This window comes from Anolis sagrei, chromosome 1, assembly GCF_037176765.1.
Source record: "Anolis sagrei isolate rAnoSag1 chromosome 1, rAnoSag1.mat, whole genome shotgun sequence".
In the NCBI taxonomy this organism is placed as follows: Eukaryota; Metazoa; Chordata; class Lepidosauria; order Squamata; family Dactyloidae; genus Anolis; species Anolis sagrei.
In genome coordinates, this window is record NC_090021.1 from 235,639,977 (window position 1) to 235,657,259 (window position 17,283).

Consider the following 17,283-nt stretch of genomic DNA (forward strand, 5'->3'; position numbering starts at 1 on the left):
GGGCTGATGTGATGGCATAAATCCAGGCACTAATCCCAACTAAAGCTGATCCATGAATCAATAAAATGAGCTTCATTCTGCTCTGCCATCAATACGGTGTTTGTAGCTTTTTGCAGCCATAGCAAATTGTTTTTCTTTACATCCCCAGTCTAAACAAAACTAAACAAAACTACTCAAATACACAATCCATGGTTTGTTGCCTTTGCTCAGTTCTTGGATCTTACCCATGTCAACATAGAAGAGGACTGGTTTACCTTGTTTGTATGACTTTTCCAACAGGCCATCCAGGTCATAATTGGAATAATGCACATTGGTTTTGGGGCTGTTCCAATTCATCTTTTCAGTTCAACCTATCAGCCTCTTTCTGCAGCTGGAGGTTACCATATCTGGGGTGGACTACTTGTAAGTAGCATTTGTTTCTCTTTGACAGTCAGTGAATTTCAGTATGTATGATATTGATTTTAGCTCCTCATTGGTCATGGTTTCCAAAACCTTTACCATTTTAGACAACCTCCTCTGGACTTATTCCAGCTTGTCAATAGCCTTCTTGAATTGGGGTGCCAAGAACTGATAATAACATTCCTGGTGAGGTCTGACCAAAGCAGAATATAGTTTGATACTATTGCTTCCCTCAAGGATGAACATTTACTTATGATTGCAGTCCTACAAAGAGTGTTATCAGTGCGATCAGAATTTGACCATGGATTTTTAAGTGAACTGCACTGAAATACATTTTACCCCTTCTTTTGCACAGTTCATTGTTTCTGGATCCCTGTCTGTTGCAGTTGAGAAACGTCTGAACCCATGCTTGGTGAGATATGCAATGTTGTGGTTGTTACTGTGTGCCTTAAAATCATTTCTAACTTATGGCAACCCTAAGGTGAATCTATCACGAAGGTTTAATGACAATATTTGTTCAGAAAGAGTTTGCCTTGTGACTGTGAGAGTGTGGCTTGCCCAAGGTTATCCAGTGGGTTTCCATGGCTGAGCAGGGATTTGAACCCTGTTCTCCAGTCATAATATAGTGCTCAAACAACTGCAACAAGCTGTATAATATTTTCCCCCTTTACTAATAACAGTGATGCCATCAATCCATATTTGTTAGAGGTCCAGGTTTATATCAGCTGTCTGTGTAATTCACGCATGCATTTGTCATAAATGTAAGTGGTTTTCTGGTCATGCTCATCGAACACCATCATAAGATACCGAGAGTCAGATAAGGGAATCTGGCAACTCAGACCAGTGGCACCTGTCAGTCCAGGTGGCACTGAAGACCAGAACAGAACTGAGGCTGAGGAATCTTTGACTTGAGTCTCGTAAGGAATGTAATGCATGACGTACCATCCTTAGAAGCAGTACAGTTTGCTAAACTCAGTTTATCAGCCAGCCTAGAAAAACGTTGTGCATTATAGTATCCCACCCCATACACATTAAGGACCAGACCACAGTTGTGGAGGTGGGTGGTCAAGACATTGTTTGCAGGACCTGTTGGGCATTGGTTTGGGAATAAGCAGGGAGAGCAGAATCTATTCCATTATTCCTAGCCATAAAAGAGGAAAAATGCATTCTTTTCCCATTGCCACGCAAACACACTATCTGTGTACTTTTTTAATCTGCATAAGGAGGCAGTTTGCCATCAAAATCTTTGCAACATTTCCAACACAATTCCCAAAAGAAATAAATCCTCCAAGGCAGCTGTTCATATATTCGCAAAACTGTGTTTCTCCAATTGCTTTTAAAATAAGTACATTTGCAAAAGTGCACACAAAAGTGTGGATTTTACGACAATAGTATGATAGCTGGGACCCTACGCTACGCTGGTTGCATAGCGCGATCTGAATTAGGGGAACACGTGGACGCGTGAGCACACTGAGTGAGAGAAGCAGCTGTGGCAGAGTCATTGCAATGGAAGGAAGGATAAAAAAGAGGGGGGAAATATGACTAATGGAAGGAAGTATAAAAGGGAGGGGGGAAATACGACCAATCTTTTGGCACAGATAGCTCATTTCTATGCCATTGAAGGTCTTTGTAAGCTGCTGTTTATCATTTAATATTAAATAACTGTTACATTACTTCACTCTTCTCTGTTGCACGTGAGTTAAATTACTTCACTGCTGTCCTCTCCCAGCTCCATCTCTCACTTGCTCTGCTCACTCGCGCACATGTTCCCTTTATTAATTCAGACCTGCGTTGAGCTACTAGTGTAGGGTTCCAGCTATCATACTATTGCCAATTTTACAAAATGTGTGTATATGTGTGTGTGTGCATGTTGTATAAAATGTTGTGTGGACAAAAGATGTGTAAAAGTAAAACCAAAGCCAATGTGAAAATTAGATGAAATGAATTTTCAAGTAAAGTACAACAAAGAGAAAACTCCCCAAACAGAAATTCAACAGATATTGTGGGATTTTCTGCCTTGATATTCTGGGTTATATGGCTCAGTGAGAGGGCCCTTAAATGCTGCTTTCACAACTAATCCCAATTGCTGGCTATCCTCTCAGCTATTCTAGCTGAATGCCTCAGCTGGGATTTTTATCTTCTATGTCATGCAAAGACAGACACAATTAACTCTTCCTCAGCCTGTTCCTCAGAAGCCTCTTGAGTTTGGCCAGAAGGCTGAAAAGCCGTTACCTCTGGGTGTGGCTACTAGTGAGTTGCTGTTCCAGACTGGGCTCAGCCAAACGCTCACCCACATGATCCATGACAACCATTCTCCCTATTAAAATATGGCTATCTGTATCTACTCCAAAATGCGTGCTTCCAGAGTGAATTGAAACAGTTTGTTAAATGGTATACCCAATTCTAGCCTATATCTTTAAACAAATGGTTCAGGAATTTAATTGTGGTTTAATTGGGTTTTAATTTTAGTTTAATTTTTACATTGTATCCTGGGGATAAACCCCTAATGTGCAGAAAAGCACAACTGTATTTATTGTGCACATGAAAAACCGTTTTAAGTCATTATGTAGTAATTCCATGAGGAAAATGAAAAAACAAATACAAAAAATTATGAAGCCCAATAGAACAATTACAGCCAGATTATCTGAAGTACCGGTACTTTGTTTCCATATTACTGAACCTCAGTACACACTCTTTCTTGCTGTGACATACTCTTTGTTGGACTGTTCAATCTCAAGGAGACTTGGGCTTCCTTTGTATTTTCTGGTGGGATTTTCTGTGTCTTTCAGGTGAAATGCAATGTGGGAATGAACATTGTAAGCGCTATTGTGGCATTAGTTGGCATCGTCCTCTGTATACACGAGTTGCATTTTAATCAACATACTTATGAAACAACTAAAAGATATTTTTATGATGATGACCCAATTAACCAGTGGGTAAGTGGAAAAAAACTTTTGTAAAAACTGGCATATGATGAGCAAGATCCAAAGCATAGGGGGAATTGGGAGGGACCTTGATCTGTTCTTATTGTTTTCAAGAAGCAGCCATCGTTTAGTCTCAAAGCAGCTCATTGGGAAACAGGAAATACTATAGAAAAAATATAGCAGATGAAAATTACATCCATTAACAGCCTACACAAAATATGTATTTATTTAATCCATTTCTATCTTGCCAATGGTCAACTATGATTCACACCCACATTGTCTTCACCCGTCATATCAACTGTGTATCTGGAACTTTGTTTTGCAAGACATTCTTGCACTACTTCATAATGCTGTCACATGCAATTTAAAGCCTTTTGGATACATTTATTTGATCACCTCCATTAGAACAGACCTGCAGAATCTATTGAATTTATATAACTATTGACTTACCGTGCTGTAATTGATAGAATGGGTCTAGTCTAATTGGGACTACTGAATGTATTTAGCCCGGATGTTAGAAGAGGCATTTCTACGCCTGGAAGAAATGGCAGACATAGATCAAATGAGTCAAAATGGTCACCACTTTGCAAGATACATTCTCTCCCACCATGTTTATATTTGTAAACCAATTGCACCAAGATGGAGCTTATGGGGCATTTTGTAGTGCTGTAAATATTAGTAATTTCTCAATAATATGAGGCATGTAAGTTGCATCATTTCACTGGCTTCTCTATTCTGCAGTCAGTAGGTGCTGGTCTCTGTGGCCTGTTCCTCTTGTTCACCTTACTAGAGTTATTCATCGCAGTTTTTACAGTATATTTCAGGTGCCAGGCAGTCTGCTACAACTCTAATGACACGGTAAGGGTTCCACACCTGGCTGAGAATTTGTAAGTCAATTGTGCTGAGGAGAAATTGGAAGTGGGATGGACAGGATGTTTACTCAAGGGTAAATAAAGGCCTTCAGGATCCTGTGGGTATGAGGACTGCCATGTTAAGCTCCTGTACCTTTAGTGGTTGGGTAGAAGAGGAAATTTCAATTGGCATTGCTTGTCATGCAACCAAGTAACAAGCAACACCTGCTGAAATCCCCTCTTCTACACAACCACTAAAAGCACATTAGCTATCTCCAGTTTTCATCTGGCAACCCTAGATATTTCACAGTTGCCCTGAAATCACAAGATCTACTGCTTGGCCTGGATCACTAGTCTGACATAGTCCTAGGAAGCCTTCCTTTCCTTACATAAATATCAAATATCTCCAGTCTTCAGGAGGGCATCTGATTTCCTGATCCTCATGGAATACTTTGGCATCGAGGATTCTGCCTTGTGTATATGGCTGGAGTATTGTGCTCATCTAAGGACTAAACTGTATGAGTAACTGCTGGCAGTATGAAGGAAGGCAGTAGTTTTCCATTTTCCTTATAATGTAATGGCAGGAATATCACAGGTGACATATGCAAGCATAAACTCCCATTATATCTGCATCTGTTGTTTTATGTGATGGCCGAAGGAGATACCAGTACCTTCCTGTGTAATTACCCACTCCCAAGCATGTAGCCAACATATTGCCTGCCAGAGTGTTACCCATGGTAATAGCAACCAGGGATGAGTTGGGTGGGGGAGGGGGGTGCCCAATCAACATCCAACTGTATTTCTGCTGGCAGGTGTATAAAACATGTTTTATACTCCTGACAGATCTAAAGATCTCCAGGAGATCCAGAGGATGGCATGTCCCTTGTGCTGCCAGCTGCAGAAACGCTGCCAGGTCAAGGTCTCTTGCTTACTAAAGGACCATGGAATAGTGCTTGAACAGCAGAGGAGTGGTTGCTGTTGGAGAGAACATGATGAAATTTTTGATATTTATTTGTTTGTTTACTGCATTTCTATGCCGTCTTTCTCAGCCCAAAGACGACTCAAGGTGGCTTACACTGTCACGATTAGATGCCACGATGAACATAAACAAAATTAAAACAAAATTAAAAACATTTAACACACATAATAAAAACCCTGTAAAAACATTAAAAGCATAAAACACCAGTAACTTCCTACTAGCTCATTTTCCAAAGACATAGAACTTTATGTTCTGCCAGGCTGATGTAGCCCTAAAGTGTTCTTCAAGTAATCAGTATACTGTGCAATAGATATTCATTTATCCCTCACTTCTAAGGAGTAGGACACAAATCTTCTCTTGAAGTTACCCTTTTCGCAAAAAGTGCACATCATTTCCTATCTCCTGGTGTGAAATAGCTTTGTCTCTATGTGGGAAAATGTGGACTTTTCTCCAAAAAAATGCAGAACAGTATATTTTACTTTGTGTGTCAGTTATACTTCTAAGATCAAAGGAGGGTAAAGTGTAGCCAGGCCCGTAGCCAGGATTTTGATTCGGGGGGAGGGGGGGGCTGAGTCTAAGTGAAAGAGGGTCTACCCTAGCAAACCTTTTGTATTGTTACCCCAATACCCCCATGCATATGAGACATATTGAGCATGGTGATCAGATCATGATATGAATAAACATAACAGTTTAAATAATGTACCAGTAAGGCCTTTTCGCAGACCACCATGAGAATTTCAGGGGGGGTGAAGCCCCCAAAGCCCCCTCCCCCCGGCTACATGCCTGAGTGTAGCCTATAGGTTATTTGAACCTATTAAGGCACTTAAAGGTCAGGCAAAGTGACCCGCTTCACCTGGCCTTCGGAGAGGAAAGAGGGAGCCACAGGGCGAATCTGTCACCCTGCATGCACATCTCTCTCTCTTGTGATGTTTTCCCATCAAATGGGGAAAGTGTTGTCCTCTCAGAGAGGCCCCGTGCTGGCTCCATTGGAGCCAGTGTAACATGGGATGCCTCCCATGTTGCCGGGGAAAGCGTCTAGCGATACTTTTACCCGTTTGGGGGATGTTGGGTGGCCTCCCATGTTGCTGGGGAAAGCATCTGGCGACACTTTTACCCTGGTTGGAGGATGTTGAGGGTGGAGGCACATACAACGCCATCTGATGGCTGCAGTGGGGCTGCATCCCCCAAGCTGGCTCTAAGGGTCCTAGGACGCTTAATTTGAGCCGTATGTGTGGCCTTTTGTTTTTGCTTTTATAACTTCCACATCTCTCCAACTCCACTCCACCCTATCCCAAAAAAGAAATCCAATTGGGGAAAATATTGAAATGATAGTATCCAGCTTTCATACACTTAGACAATTTACATTTTGTGGGAGGAACATCGTTCCAGTGTATGGGTGAAGTGGGGGATAGAGTGGTGTGACCCACCAAGGGGAGGCATAAATGACCACCCACTCCATCTCCTTCCATCATGTAAAATTGATGTGTTTTATGCAAAGTAAACAAACTCCAAGACACACACACATACCCTAGCAATTTTGCACTGAAAAGCGTGCTTCTGGAAACAGGTTATTTTTATGCAAATGTGTTTTCTATACAAAAACTCACACCGTTTTGTGGATAAAGAAATTGGTTTTCAAATGCAAAATTTCTGGGGGATTTGTTTTTCACAAAGCACACTAAATTGGGGCTAAATTTGTATGTGGAGTCCTGGAAACAGTCTTTTTGGAGTAGCATAAAAGCATGTTTATTTCTGCACAGAGAAATTTCAGAATATATTTCATGATGTGAAAATATTGAGTGAAAATTGCACAGAAATATACGTTTTCTCCTGCATGAGGAATTATTCATCCTTATGTGCAAGGATGAAATAATAAAATATTTACATCCCTATTCTTTGCAGAAATTTGCAGAAACACAAATTGACTTGGATGTCTCACTAACAGGACACCATGCTTTTAAAATGACAGACAGACACTAGTTTTTTTTTTTTCCACCTGGGGCAGGGAGAGATTTTTAACAATTAAAGGAGACTTGCTGGCCTTTTTTGTTCACCAGTATAGTTTTGTTAAACAACTAGCTTACCCGTTCAGCCACTAGCTTTAACAGTGAAGTTAGTGGTAACATTGCAAAATTCTGGTGTGGTTGTAACAATTTTCAAGGTGTCTTTAATACAGATATTGCTTGTCATACATGGTGTTTCTGAATTTATTTATGTGTTTCAGGACACAGTTGCATTGCCATGCACTATCATTGGAAATGAAATGAATCCCAATGAAGGTAACCCGAATCCTCCAACCTATCAGCAAGGTGCCTATTTTCCCGCATAGGCAATTCAAGAGAGAAATTAAGGCAGCCAGATACTGCCTCAGCATCCCAGCAAACCCCATTCAACCTTAATCCCTCTTCCTCTCTATGACATTGGCATGGAGGAAGCCCTTTTCTCAGCAAAATTGTACATTATTATATCTAAATTCAGCCCAGTGTACTTTAGTATTCTTTAACTGCTTCACCTTTATATAATCAAACTGTTCCATCTGTGTAAGAGAAGTGGCTGAGCTGAATCCTATGCATAATATCCCAAGATATAACATTCTGACTATTATTATTGCAATATCTCTTCAATAAACTTTGCATTTTAAGTACATGGTTATCCTTTGACCCCGTCTGGTTCTAATAAACATAGCAGCCTACAGAAATGTTGGATATTGTGTAAATATCAATTTAGAGAGAGAAAGAACAGTTGCAGTACAGCTGTTCAGCTGCACTAGTGGTTGCACTTCTCCCAAGGTAAACAGCAGAGAGAAAGGAAGGCGAACAAAATCTGCCAGATCTAAGCAGCCTACTTTTCCAGTGGCCTGAAACCTTTCATGACTATTGCAAGTGTAGCCTTCTTCCTCCTGTCACAATGTCATCAAATATCAGGGAGCCCATTCACACTGCACAGGTATAGTACTCGTATTCACATTTAATTGCCATTAGCAACTCTATGAAATCCTAGGATTGGCAGCTGACAGACTGGCATTTAGATTTCTCAGGTAGTGAGCTCTTCTGGTATCTTTGAGCAAACTATAAGATCCAGGATTTCACAGGACAAAGCTATGGTAGTTAAACTGGAATAATAATGTGATAACTATGTGGCGAGAATGAACTCCATTATTCATTGGAACTAGGATAAGGCAAAATCTCCAGTCTTATTTGTCTACCCTGCAATATTCTCTGAAACTAGGGATAATGTAATCCCGCCATGAACTGCAGCACATTACCTTACAATATTTGTTGTTAACTGCCTTCAAGTTGTACAAGAAACATTGGAACAAGGTTTTACATACCTTTACATGTTGGGGATATGGTCTTTCAATAAACATCTCTCTACATTCTATCCACACTGACAGATGTAATATGGTTGTTTGAGTGGAGGTTCAGTTCACCCAAGCTACAAATGTATAACATCCAAAAAATGTTGAATGACAAATGGCCAAGCTAAAGAAAAAACTGGGGATCTGTCCAACATTAGAGTAATGGTTCAGAAATACAACTTGTTCTAAATAGAATTCATTCCTGTATTGATTCTGGATGGTCAGGTTTCTTTTGTGGCTAAGAATGACCTTACTCAGCTTCAAATCTGAGGTTCATCAAGGTTGTTAGATAGATTGGTATTCCAGTAAGGATTTCTGGGAAAGAAGGTAATGGAAAGCCATGATTGGGTAAGGCATACTGATATGACCATACTGCATCTATGTTGCCTCAACCGCTACACTGGCTGCCCATCTTGTTTCTGGGAGGTAGTAGTAGTAGTAATAATAATAATAATAATAATAATAATAACCGTTATCAGGATCTCAAAATCGAACTGCAAAGGCTCTGGCATAAACAAGTACAGGTGGTCCCAGTGGTAATCAGCACACTGGGTACCATGCCAAAAGATCTCAGATGGCATTTGGAAACAATAAACATTGACAAAATCATGATCTGTCAACTGCAAAAGGCCACCTCACTTGGATCTGCGCGCATCATTCGAAAATACATCATACAGTCCTAGATGCTTGGGAAGTGTTCAACTTATGATTTTGTGATATGAAATCCAGCATATATATCTCGTTTGCTGTGACATACTGTGTTTGTGTCAGAATAATAATAATAATAATAACTTTATTTTTGTACCCCGCCTCCATCTCCCAGAAGGGACTCGGAGCGGCTCACATGGGGACCAAGCCCGAGATTCAACATAGTTAAAATGTAACAACAAAATTCATAAAAACATTTCAATAGTATAAAACAACCACAGAATACAATATATAGCGAACATCTAACAACCTTCAATGGTCTGAGTAGTGCACAGTTCTGAGTTTGGGCAGGTGCAAAACACTTAAGCTCTTCGTGGCTCATAGTCAGGACACCACGTAGAGCACTTTCTCCTATATCAGACTGCCTCATCTGCTTCAATCCACAAAATAGGCAGACCCCTTTCAGTCTCCTTACTACAGTGGAAACCCAACTGAGACAAAAGAGAAGGTCTACAACCAGACTACAGAAAACCTAAGTTTTACAAGACCTCAATCTAACCCACTTCCACTTTCCAGGATATGTTTTCCTTGCTAGGCGGATAATCTTTTCTGCTGTGAACTTTCTCTTTGTTATAATCTCATCAGCCTGCCTCAATTTTATATCACATTTTTTCATTGTAAATGCTGATTTTTATAGCAAAATTCGTTCATTTTAGCTAGTCTAAAATTGCTCTTCCTAGTGCATATATTATAGAAACCTGAATATTATAGAAAGATGAGAAAGAAATCCTTGAATAAAATTGAATAGAACAAAACAAAACAAAACAAAACAAAAGGCTCACTCAAAATCATGCAGTGAACCTGAATGTACCACAGCCTAAACCAACCTAAGCCTCCCCTTTTCCCATTTTCCTCTCACCTCAAACTCTCATTTCAAATGTTCATTTCTTTATCACACCCTGGTGAAGTGGCAGACCCACTCTCAGAACAAGGACATCACAGAACGTAACACAACATGTAAGTACTTTGACGGTGGGAGTGAATGCACTTAGGAACCTAGCATGATTTGATCAGTGGTTCAGCTCTGAATAGTTTGGCCCACCCACTGGTTCTCAAAGTAAGCCAAGGGTTTTTCCATCTTTGCTATTGAATAACCAGAAGCCATATAAAGAACAAAAGGTAGTGCATGAAGGCTTTTAAAAATATGCTATGGTATACTATAAATTGTTCTATTTTTGTTGGTTGGTTGTGTTCCAAATTTGGAAGGACAGGTTTAAAATGGGGGAAAGGTGCATTTATTTTCTCATTCATTGGTGAGGTCAAAATCTAATGTATTTTTTGTTAATATATATTTTAAATGTTTTACACATATTAATTTTTGTTTCAGCCATTTTCCTGAATTGATAGGCAATCTATTAACAAGAGTTTCTGTTCCATACAAAACCGTGTCAGTGTCCATAGCAGAACTTCTCTTTCATGCAAAATCTAGCAAGTCTGAAATTCAGCATCTTTGTTCCATGTTGTACAACAGAGTTAATTTCACTATTGTTATCTTCCCTGGTTCTAAACAGTTCTCATCTCCAGTTTTTGTTCAGTAATGGGAGATAAGAGACTGATAAGTCAAAATCCACTGTTTATTATTTTAATAATTGCCAAGATTGGATCTTGTGTGAAGAATTGAAGCCTTTTTCCTCACTATTCAAATAATACTAACCAGTTAACCTGTTATTTATGTTATTTCCACGCTCTTGATTCTATTTCCTAGGACAAGAATGAGCTATGTTTTATTTTGATTGGATATATTTTTTTTATAGGCAACATGTCATCAGGGCCAATGAAGAGTGGTAATGGAAACATTGTAATCATAGCCCCAAATGGTGCCAAAACAATCCAGGCAGGTGAGCAGATCCCTAGCACCTTAATGCACTATATTCGATCTGGAGGCCAACAGAATGGAAGTCTGAGTAGCCAACCTCAGCAGAAACACTGTGTTGGGGCATTGGAGAAGATAATTAACCTAGAAGCCAAGACTCTGGGGGTAAGTATATTTATTTAATATTCGCTCAAGCTCCAGCCCAACAAAATTTCAGTTCCAACATACTTTCAGTTCTTTAAGGAAATTGTTAAACTGTAAGAAATAGTTATATGATCAATTAAAAAAATCAAAATGTCTGGAACCAAAGAGGAAGCAATCCAGATCATTTTCTGATCTGAAGTAAATGCTTGGTCACTGCTGCCTAACTGAATGAACTACTATACCTACTATTTTACTTGGCTTGTTAGATGAGAGAGTTTAGCTCACCAAGTGTAAATCCAACCATTATGAATGACCATGCACTAGACCCAAAGATTTCACACAGTTTATCTCCTCTCCTCCTGCATGGCCACTGTGAAAAGATTAACATATTTACCTCCTCTGTTAAAGTTACTTCAGAATTAATGATCACATTCAAACTGGGCAGAAAACTTATTAGTATTACATACTGTTGCAGAAACAATCTAGAATCATGTTTTATTTTTGCACTGCATAATTTTTGTATAACCCATAGTTTGGATTAGAGGTTAATTCCAATTAGTTTAAAACAAGAAGATGGTTTTGGTCTTCTCCCCGCAGCCAACTGGAAGAAGGATGTGGGAAGCTAAATCCACAATGCTAAGGCTTATTTTTTGTCTGTTAACAAACCTAGAACCTTGTCACACAATGGAAATTCAGCATCCTGGGACAATTCTGCCCAGTTAACTCATGGAACCCCACACCACCCATCACACGACGTAGCCTCATTTCTGGCGGGGCTCTGTGGGTCAACTGGGTGGCGAATCAGAACACTGGACCTCATCAATGTGATGAGGACCTTGTTGTTGTGGTTTATTTGTTCAATCAATTCCGACTCTTCATGACCTCATGGACCAGCTCACGCCAGAGCTCCCTGTCAACCGTCACCCCCCCCCCAGCTCCTTCAGAGTCAAGCCAGTCACTTCAAGGATACCATTCATCCATCTGCCCTTGGTCGGCCCCTCTTCCTTTTTTCTTCCATTTTCCCAAGCATCACTGTCTTCTCTAAGCTTTCCTGTCTTCTCATGATGTGACCAAAATACTTTATCTTTGCCTCTAATATCATTTCCTCCAATGAGCATTTGGGATTTATTTGCTGGAGTTTGAACTGGTTGGATCTTCTTGTGGTACAAGGCACTCTCAGAATTTTCCTCCAACACCACAGTTCAAAAGCATCTATCTTAATCCAGCTCTCACATCCATAGGTTACTATGGGGAATACCATTGCTTTAACTGTGCTGATCTTTGTTGCCAGTATGATGTCTCTACTCTTCACTATTTTATCGAGATTGGTTATTGTTCTTCTCCCAAGAAGTAAACGTCTTCTGATTTCCTAGTTTTGTCTGCAATAATCTTTGCACCTAGAAATACAAAGTCTGTCATTACCTTAGATCCCTGCAATTTCCCCTCCTTCCAAACTATAGGCCCTTCCACACTGCAGAAAATGAACAGGGAATCAGAGTTTAAACCTCCAGTTCCCTGCTCATTTGCTTGCCCACACGGGGTCAAAACATTTGGAAAACCACTGATCATGTGATCTTTAGGAAAATGGAAATCTCTAGAAACTTTTGGAGATTTTATGAGCTTTGGAAAGGAATGACCTTGTTGGAAGTCATATCCTTTTTTTAAAAAATGATGCCAACACCTCTTGGTAAAAAGCATGACCTCTTAGAGTCATAACCTTTTCGGAAAATGGCATTCACCAGTATTCATGCAAGGCAACTAAGTTTCTCAGCTGTTAAACTTAGATGTACCTAGGCATGTATTTGAACTGTTAGGGACAAGGATATGCCAATGCGCATACATACATACATACATACATACATACATATTCAGCAGAGTTTCAGAACATCTAAAGGTAAAGGTTTCCCATGACATTTACTTTCCTTAAAATACATTTGTCTTTAAATCATGCTTTCAAGAGATAAAAATAAGCAGGCTTCTTTAAAAGTAACATATTTGGTTTACTTACACATTTCATGTATTCGGCATACAGGTACTTTGCTTATCAACCCAGTTACAAGTAGACTTGAAGTTGTTTCTCTGTGTGGGTAACACAGGGCACCTTCCATGGAATCAACAGTCCATAGTCCAAAGCATCTCTCTGTTTTGAGAGTCTAATAGAGTCTTTGTCCAGTCTCTTAAGCATACTGTTCCTGCTGGCGTCTGAAAGCAAACTTCTCTACAGGCTTCTCAAAGCAAACTTCTAAAATAGAGTCTGAGTCCTGATCACATGATCTGCAGCACCTTCCACAACTAAGAGATTAAAGAAAACTGCAAAGCAATATACACATATACAATACAGTAAGCAATTATATACGTAACAAACAACTAGTAGAGGCTTGAGAAGGTTGCTCTTTCCAACAGAAACATCTTTTTGGTGAGGGGTGGCTACAGTCTCACGCTTGCAAATTTGTAATTGGAATGGGAGGGTATGGCCACCAATCCCGACTTCCCTCATCCCCTTTTCAGGCTTTAAAAAGGTAAAAATACGCTCCTTGCTGAGCCAGGGGGCTTCTCCTTCCACCGTGGTGCCTCTAAAGGATGAATGGAGCTTTTGAGGGGGAATCATGTTCTGACCTCAGGCGTATCCAGGCCGCAGGGATTTGCTTTATTTTCTATGTGTTTTTTATTTCCACAGGTGTTGCAGATAATGATTGGACTGATACTCTTTGGTTTTGGAATCATTGCAATAATTAATGCATTCAAGGCTTATTCCCCTATATTGTCTACGTTTTATCCAGTGTCCAGTAGCCTATTCGTAAGTCCTGTATTACTTGTGTTAAAAAGCTAATGTGCTTCAGTGACTCATGCATCTCAGTTTTCATCTGTGACCTGTTGGAGAGTATGAGCCCCCCCCCCCTAGGGAGTTGAGAAGGGCGGGGTAAAAGTAACTGTAATAAATAAATAAATAAATAAATAAATAAATGGCATGAATTCCACTGGTCCCATGTGTTCTCTTTTCTGGAGGAGTGTGCATGAAATGTTAACCTGATATCTGTGGTTGGGTTGTTAGGATCCCCAAACTTATGGAAATGGTTTATATCAGGGGCCGTATTAGCCATGTTTAAACATTTGAAAGGATGCAATATTGAGGAGGGACAAAGTTATTTTCTGCCTCTTTAGAGACTAGCACATGGAGCAATAAATACAAATAGCAAGATACTAGTTATAAAAGGGAATAGTCTGAAGTAGAAATGTGCTATTATTAACTGGAATCATTCCATAGCACTAACACAAGTGTTTTAGGAGTTTACTACATGAGGCAGGCAAGTCACAATTACAGTAAGATAACAGTGTCTTTGCCTTGGACATGTCCTTTGACGTTCCTATGTTGCTGCTTTGTCAGTGCAGCCTAGAAAACAATTACAGTATTTTACAAACACCAATCACCTATTAATGATCTCCTTCTGGAAAAGAAATACCTTCTAATCATCTCCCACTAAGAGAGCGGCAGGAAAGGAACAATGCCATGTGATAGGTGCAAAGCAAACCCGTTGTCTTGCTGTAATTACACATTGCCTAACTGGTGTGAGAAAGTTATAGTGGGCAGTTTTCTTTAACTTGTGAGTTAATTATCATTATCAAGTTATCTGATTCCCTTTCTTATTGACAGTTTATTGCTTCCGGATCTGTGTCTGTGTCAGCTGAAAAACATTGGAATACCAACTTGGTAAGATGCAATTACTCGCCACCCACCCACCCCACCTGCCAATGCTGCAATGTTTGGTAATACTGCTTTTTTAGGTATTCTCTAATATATTCTTCCAGCCAATAAAATAACATTTCTCTCTCTTAGTAGTGCTGGAAATCAAGCTGAAAATGAAAATGAAGAGTTTTCCTCTTCACTACATATTCAGCGTGATTTCTATAACTAACATTATGCATATAGACATTCCCCATGCATCATAGTTATTTGTTGTAGTATTGCTCTTCTAAAACAAAATGTTTGCAGATAATTTTCTATCATTGCCAATTCCCACCAGAGCTCTGTCCTGGCATGTTTCTTCTATAGCTTGGACAGATAACTGGGCACTCCTTCCACTTCTCTTCCTTTATTTTAGTCACCGTTTTTACTAATTTGGATAAAAACAATGTAATTCACATCTAAAAAGAGGAAAAGGCAAATAACAAAGGAAGGAAACACCTACACTGTAGAATGAATGTAGTTTGACATTACTTTAACTACCATGGTTCAATGCTGTGGAATTCTGGGAAATCTAATTTCTCTCCCAAAGAGTGCTGGTGCTTCACCAAACTGCAACTCCCAGGATTCCATAGCATTGAGCCATGACAGGTAAAGTGGTGTTAAACCACATTAATTATACAGTGTAGCTATACACAAAGAAGACATGTATAGGTAAATATAATTATACATATACAACTAAAACTGAAATTTAACTATGGCTAAATCAAGCTACCAAATACCTAACCTCAAATCCCAAATAATAACTAAATAGAACACTAAGGGTCTTATCACATGAACTCCATCTGGGTAACAACACCTTTGCTGGCAGCTTACTACATGATATTGTTGCTCCCAGTTGGTTTTGAAAGAGATTCTTTGTTGCTGAAAAAGTCCATGACTAAAATTCTCTCCTGCTTAAGTCACATAGTGATTTTCTGTGCAAAGGTTCAGTTGCACTTTTATTCCTATTTTGGATAGTCAGGAGCAGTGTAATGGGTAATTTTTAGGTGATATCAATGGCAGTGGCACTGACTTCCAAAGGCTGGGCTCTTCCTCTGAGGCTTGTGGAAAACTCTGGAAACTGGGCCTTTGGTGCAGCTAGCTATGTTCCTTGGACCGCCATCACATATTTGCTAGGATCAGGTTAAAGTTCAAGGACATTATTGCTTTTTTTAGATTCTTCGTTGTTCTATGGCAGGCATGGGCAAACTTTGGCCCTCCAGGTGTTTTGGACATCCTATAACATTTTCCTAGTTTCTGTGGGGTCATATACCACCTGTATCACATTTTTATCCAATTCTCCTCTACTGCATATGAGTATTTGATGTTTCGATTCCAGATTTCTTCCCATTCTTCTTTCTTGATGTTGCTTCCAATGTTTTCTTTCCATCTTTTTATATATTATTTGTCTTCATTTGTCCCAGTAGTCCATTCCAATAATTTTCTGTAGATCTTTTAAAATATTTTTAAAGAGCGCAGAATGCCTTCATGTAATCTGGAGGCTACGGGTGAATCTAGACAGCCCCTTTACTGCGGGAGTTACTGCAATAAAAAGGGGCTGTACAGATTACATCCTGGACAAACCTGCATTAATGGATAAGTCAATCCAGGTATTTGATGTTGATTTTTTGCCTAAAATGTCCAGACTTATACATGGTTATCTAAAGTATATCTTTTCATAGAACAAGTTACAGCAGTCCAAGGGCGGATCTTGACAGCCCCTTTATTGTGGAAACTTCCGCAATAGAAAGGGGCTGTCCAGACAATGTGTGACGGTGCGTGTGGCGCCACATATATGTAGTACTGTTAGTTGCAGGATTTAAACTGTCGTTTTATTCCTGTCTACCTTGTATATGTATAGTTAAATTTCATTGGTTATTATAGCTGTCAATTTATTGTTGTTGTGCACCAATTGGCTTGTTTCCCCAGTTCATTTGTTTAGGCTCTGCCCCTTCCAAGGGAGAAAGGAAAGGTTTCTCTCTCACCTTTTTACCTCAGAAAAAGACTCATTGGATGGACGTGTGCAAAGCTTGGCCCAAAGCCCCTGGTCAAGGCATTTTTTACTACCAACTCTTAGGTTTTTACCCTTGAGTCTTATACTTTATGTTCAAACCCGTTTTCATTCCGGTTTTTTGGCACCATAGGAAGGTCTTGTCCTTCATCATAGGCCACTGAACTGAGGTTGTGGTTTGCTCCGGCATTCACAGCCATTGAGAGAGAGGGAACAAGAAAAGCTTCTCAGCCTATAACTCCTAGGATCCTGGACTTTAGAGTTTGTAAAGTATTTTTCCCTGTTGAAACATCAAGTTCGTGCCTAAGAAAGTGAACTCATTGTCAACAATAAACCTCATTTCGAGTTACCTGTTGTGTTCTGGTCCTTTGG

The 17,283-nt window shown here is 39.7% G+C and overlaps 1 protein-coding gene and 1 long non-coding RNA gene across 10 annotated transcripts in view; one reads left to right on the forward strand and one right to left on the reverse strand.

Moving 5' to 3' along the window:
* The window catches only part of LOC132772285 (uncharacterized), a 43,717-nt gene that overhangs the window by 15,634 nt on the left and 10,800 nt on the right, over positions 1–17,283 (forward strand). For 6 of the 9 annotated variants that reach the window (XM_067462219.1, XM_067462225.1, XM_067462204.1 and 3 more), the window contains exons 3-10: positions 279–402; positions 755–811; positions 3,189–3,335; positions 4,065–4,181; positions 7,378–7,462; positions 10,974–11,197; positions 13,854–13,973; positions 14,829–14,885. In XM_067462219.1, coding sequence (XP_067318320.1) covers positions 279–402; positions 755–811; positions 3,189–3,335; positions 4,065–4,181; positions 7,378–7,462; positions 10,974–11,197; positions 13,854–13,973; positions 14,829–14,885 — 931 coding nt within the window. The remainder of the gene's footprint in view (positions 1–278; positions 403–754; positions 812–3,188; positions 3,336–4,064; positions 4,182–7,377; positions 7,463–10,973; positions 11,198–13,853; positions 13,974–14,828; positions 14,886–17,283) is intronic. The other 3 variants (XM_067462239.1, XM_067462247.1, XM_067462252.1) reach the window with 3 other exon arrangements.
* LOC132772339 (uncharacterized) overlaps positions 1–17,283 on the reverse strand; it is a 32,641-nt gene that overhangs the window by 4,064 nt on the left and 11,294 nt on the right. The window contains exon 3 of the long non-coding RNA XR_010908861.1: positions 3,774–3,858. This is a non-coding gene — a long non-coding RNA (uncharacterized lncRNA). The remainder of the gene's footprint in view (positions 1–3,773; positions 3,859–17,283) is intronic.